Source organism: Chaetodon auriga, chromosome 3, assembly GCF_051107435.1.
Source record: "Chaetodon auriga isolate fChaAug3 chromosome 3, fChaAug3.hap1, whole genome shotgun sequence".
Lineage (NCBI taxonomy): Eukaryota > Metazoa > Chordata > Actinopteri > Chaetodontiformes > Chaetodontidae > Chaetodon > Chaetodon auriga.
This window is the reverse complement of record NC_135076.1, coordinates 29,680,463-29,685,462: the sequence shown is the minus strand read 5'-3', so window position 1 is coordinate 29,685,462 and position 5,000 is coordinate 29,680,463. Positions and strand designations below refer to the sequence as shown.

Genomic DNA, 5,000 nt, shown 5'->3' with positions numbered 1-5,000 from the left:
CTCGCCTTCATATTGTGTATTTTTAAGAAGAACGTGTTGAACAGTGACGGTTAAACGGTGTCAATCTGTTCGGACACTCAGCAGGTTCAAGTCGCAACAGGTGCATCAAACTTCAAAAACACAAGAAAAAAAAACTCTCAAACCAGCTGAAACTTAGGAAAACACACATGATTGATTCAGCGACGGCATCAAACTGAACTCCTCCGTGTTTTTATGAGCGTTAAATGAGCAAAAGCGACATTAAACAACTTCTCCATCAGACCGAGAACAGTAACACAGCAGTTCGCTAACAGTCGGCTAGCCGCTAGCATGCTAAGTTAGCTTGTTAAATGTGGTTTAAGGAGCCTCCTTTCGTCATATTTCGTGCGCACAAACAGTCGGGTGTCGTAGCCGCACGTCAGTTATGAATTCACAGAAAACAGAGAGATTTAAAAGAGTTTTGAACTGGCCGAAAAACTCACATGAACTGGATCCAGTTTGGCACCAGTGTCACTTTAATGCTGCATTGAAGTCTGTCGGAAATATTTGTTTCCAGTACACATTGGGGGATTTGAGGCGAAGTGGGAAATTTTGTTTCATCCTTCAACAATCACTGAACCACCACGCCAAAAACAACAAATCCCCTTTTCTGGAAAAACATACAAAATAAACTGGATGCTGCTTGCAATTGATGAATGCTAATTAGAGACAGACTGAGGATATATAATTATTAACTGAAGAATTAAAGTTTTTCTTGGTCAAGCTGAATGTTTTATACGTGTACCTAAAAAGATACTTCACTACATATTAATGGAGATATGTGTAATATAACATGAATGAAGTTCACAAAAATCCCCCACAGCAATGTCTCGTTAGCCACAGAAGATAAAAATAAAGCCAACTTGTTAATTTTTATTAAATACATCTACTTTAATAAACGTTTTTCATCAAACACGTTTATTTTCTAATGTACTGAGTTAGAAAGACATTATTGAGACTTGGTTTTTCTATAATCCACGCTAAGCTCCAGCTTTCTGATAGTCCTGAATGCATCATTTTGTCACGTGATAGAGTTAGACATGGCGGCCTCCCGGAGACGGCTGGTTTGTTTACGCTGCGGGGTCTGGAGCCTCTTGTTTTACTGTGTTTACTCACATCTACAGCTCGTTCTGGCGGAGGAGGTGGAGACCTGCGACAGCTTACGACTCGGACAATATCCTTTGATTATTGATTACTGACGTAACTCAGATCTGACGGAAGATAATCGACCTGAAGGCGGTCGCTAGCGTTAGCAGCAGCTAGCTTAACGATATGTAAAGCATAGCTAACAGCTCGTAGATGAAACGTTACGCACATAAACATCAGTCTCGTGATGTTAAATATCTCAGCTGCTCTGTTCGATTTTAGGATAATTACGTCATGTTCAGATATGGAGCCATGTGTCGGTTTTAAATATGAGAAATTAACTTTTCAAAATGTGAAAATGCACCAGTCACTGACAGATTAAAGCTCACATTCACCAGCCTCTCAACAGTATATAATTTCACTTATTTTCATGTTTTACAGCATTTGGCTGGTGACTAGGTTCAATCCTCCACCCTGGTTATAAACCACAAAGTATTCGGGGGCACATTGTCTCCACACTTTCTTCTTCTATGAAAACAGTTCATGTGTGGACGTTCACTCGTGTCCTCTGCTGCTGATGCTCTCTGATGATGTGTGAACTTCACTCTGTGGTGTCCACGTTGGCCTCCTTCACTCTCCTCATGTATCTCTGTAGAGATCCAAAGATAGATGAAGCCACTCAGGAGCCGGAGAACTGCAGGGACATGACGGCCTGGGGTGAGTGTGACGTCAGATCACATGACGTCTGATTGACAGCTGCGAGGTCACGTCCGTCTGTGGCCTGAAAATAGTGAAGAAGGTTGAGGACGTGTGTGCAGTCCTGCTGGATAAACTGTAGAGGAGACGGCTCATCGTGTCAGATGTGTGTTTGTTGTCTGCACAGCATCCCGTCCAAAGCATCTCATGACCTTTGACCTCCATGATTGGAAGTTTTAGACTGAAAAGTTCATTTCAACAACAATGCAGCCGGAGACGAGACATGAAAAGTGTTAAGACACAGACGACCACGAACATATGATTTAAAACAGAGGAAATGAGCTGAAAGAGACTGAAACCAGCTGACGTCTACCTGTGTGTGTGTGTGTGTGTGTGTGTGTGTGTGTGTGTGTGTTTTCAGTGGAGTGCCTCCCAGCTCCAAACATCAGCTGTCGGCTCTCAAACGGGACAGAGTTCAGGTTCAGCGGGGAGGAGGTGGGCTTCAACAAAACCATCCCCTGCAGGAATGTGTGAGTACACACACACACACACACACACACACACACACACACACACACACACACACGCAGCATCAGCTTCCTGTGGAAAGGATTAACTGTCAGCTGGTTGAATGATCAGATCTGAGTTAATTTTAACTGTATTAACTGTATTTTGATGAACACAGTGACACAAGAAAGTCTCATTCTGATTTATTTTGACTGATGATGACGATGATGATGATGATGACGATGATGATGATGATGATGATGACTGATAAAGTCTCACGATTCCTCTAGAAATCATAACTGTCTCTTTCAGGAGTGGATATTCCTACAAAGTAGCTGTGGCTTTGTCTCTGTTTCTGGGCTGGCTGGGAGCAGACCGCTTCTACCTGGGATATCCTGCTCTAGGTACACACACACACACACACACACACACACACACACCCTGATGTCTGCGGTGTGGTTTTACAGTTTTTCCAAAATAAGATTCAGATTGTGAGACTCTGCCGCCATCACAGCAGGAGGGGTGAGCAGGCGTCTCACACGCTGACGTCCACAGCAAACTGTCTTTTCACATTCATTTCAACAGTCTGAGTCTTGGTGGAGCCATCTAGTGGACAGTGGAGGACGTGCAGCTCGTGTTGAACGTGGCTCTTTGTCCTGATGGCCCTTTGATTGTTTCCATATTTTTGTGGTTTTCCAGTCTGAATTGAGATTGAATTGAATTTGTCTTTGTTTGTCACTGATCCACACACAGTGGACCACAACCAATCAATGAATCGATCAATCAATCAATCAATCAATCAAAGAAAAACAGTTATGATTTCACAACGAGGACGAGTTATTAGCAGCAGCCTGAGTCCACGCTCGTCCTGTGCGTGTGTGTGTGTGTGTGTGTGCGTGTGCGTGTGTGTGTGTGTGTGTGCGTGTGCGTGTGTGTGTGTGTGTGTGTGTGTGCGTGTGTGTGTGTGCGTGTGTGTGTGTGTGTGCGCGTGTGTGTGTGCGCGCGCGCTGCCAGGGGTTTTTGGATGGAGGACAGCTGCACTGACGAACACCTGGCCTGATTTGGCTCAGGTTGGTTTGGACTGAGCCAAGCTGAGCCGATCGGAGCCAAGTCAGATTTCTTTCTAAGGAAACGTGTCACAGGGAGAGCGAACAACAACACACACGCAGACGAGACGAGTTCACGGTGAACAACCTGGTAGCGCCCCCTACAGGCTGCAGGTTACAGCCACAGTCTGAGCAAACGTGCTCATGGTTGGTCTCTGTAGACTCAGCTGAACGTTTGTCCTGAGGGGGCGCTACAGGAGAGGTGGACTCAGTGACACCTGAAGGGTTCATCCTCTCATGCCCAGTCAGCAAACATGACAGGACACATGGGGGGGGCTGAATGTCCAAATGTCTCCAGACGTCTCGTTCTGTGAGATTCAGTTTACGGACATCTAAAACAGAGAAAAGACGAATTTCTGCCCAAAAACAATCAGTGATTGGTTGAATATCCTGTCGGTGCTTTCAGCCCTGACGACGCTCAGCGAGGTGCTCAGCTCACCTGAGGACGATTCTACCGATGAAAACTTGACTTGGAGACAGAGTTTCAATGTGATGGACGACAGACTTTGAACAGTTCCAGCTCAGGATGGAGGACGTTCAGAGTTTATTACTATTGAAATTGTCTTCGTCTCGTGTCTCCTCTGTGTCTCTCAGGACTGTTGAAGTTCTGCACTGTTGGTTTCTGTGGAATCGGCACTTTGATCGACTTCATACTGATCGCCATGCAGGTGAGTCACAAACCAGTCAGATACTGGTCAGATACTGGTCAGATACTGGTCAGATACTGGTCAGATACTGGTCAGATACTGGTCAGGCACTGGCCAGATACTGGTCAGGCACTGGCCAGATACTGGTCAGATACTGGTCAGATACTGGTCAGGCACTGGCCAGATACTGGTCAGATACTGGTCAGATACTGGTCAGGCACTGGCCAGATACTGGTCAGATACTGGTCAGATACTGGTCAGGCACTGGCCAGATACTGGTCAGATACTGGCCAGATACTGGCCAGATACTGGTCAGATACTGGTCAGGCACTGGCCAGATACTGGTCAGATACTGGCCAGATACTGGTCAGATACTGGTCAGGCAGTGGTCAGGCAGTGGTCAGATTCTGGTCAGATACTGGCCAGATACTGGTCAGATTCTGGTGATGGTGTTGGATGCTCCATGATGTCTGTTGGCTGAGTCATGAAATATTACTGGATGAACGTTCTCTCCCCTCCAGGTGTCTTCATCCAGCTGAACCCGTCACAGCGGCTCAAACTCACCTGCTGACGTTTAACATATTTTCTTTAAGATTTGTGCTCTGATGAAATCTGTCAGTTAATGTTCCATCAGTCCAGGAAAGGATGGATCTGTTCGCGCTGTGCTGACAGCGTTTAGCCTCACTTTAAATGATGTGAAGGTAGAAAAGCTCTGGCACGTCTTAAAGGAAGCCTGGAGCCGACCGTTCAAACTGATCTGAGAGCAGTGATTTAAAGTCAAAAACACTTAAACTTCACTTTAGCTGAATGTTTCTTCCTCCCGCACACAGACGCACTCCGCTTCTTGTTTCACGTCCTCTTTAAGAGTGACACCTGTGATGAAGAGTTCCTTGTTTCCCGGAGGATCCATTTCAGCGTGGCGCGCGGCGGCAGAGCCTCA

At 45.8% G+C, this 5,000-nt stretch overlaps 2 protein-coding genes across 2 annotated transcripts in view; one reads left to right on the top strand and one right to left on the bottom strand.

Annotated features, from left to right (window-relative positions):
• The window catches only part of patj (PATJ crumbs cell polarity complex component), an 88,224-nt gene extending 87,738 nt beyond the window's left edge, over positions 1-486 (bottom strand). The window contains exon 1 of the mRNA XM_076726802.1: positions 462-486. The gene's annotated coding sequence lies outside the window, so the exon portion shown is untranslated. The remainder of the gene's footprint in view (positions 1-461) is intronic.
• A 572-nt stretch (positions 487-1,058) lies between these two features.
• The window catches only part of tm2d1 (TM2 domain containing 1), a 6,702-nt gene continuing 2,760 nt past the window's right edge, over positions 1,059-5,000 (top strand). Inside the window, exons 1-5 of the mRNA XM_076721425.1 lie at positions 1,059-1,192; positions 1,748-1,821; positions 2,222-2,330; positions 2,620-2,711; positions 4,008-4,081. Of these exons, the coding sequence (XP_076577540.1) occupies positions 1,059-1,192; positions 1,748-1,821; positions 2,222-2,330; positions 2,620-2,711; positions 4,008-4,081 (483 nt within the window). The remainder of the gene's footprint in view (positions 1,193-1,747; positions 1,822-2,221; positions 2,331-2,619; positions 2,712-4,007; positions 4,082-5,000) is intronic.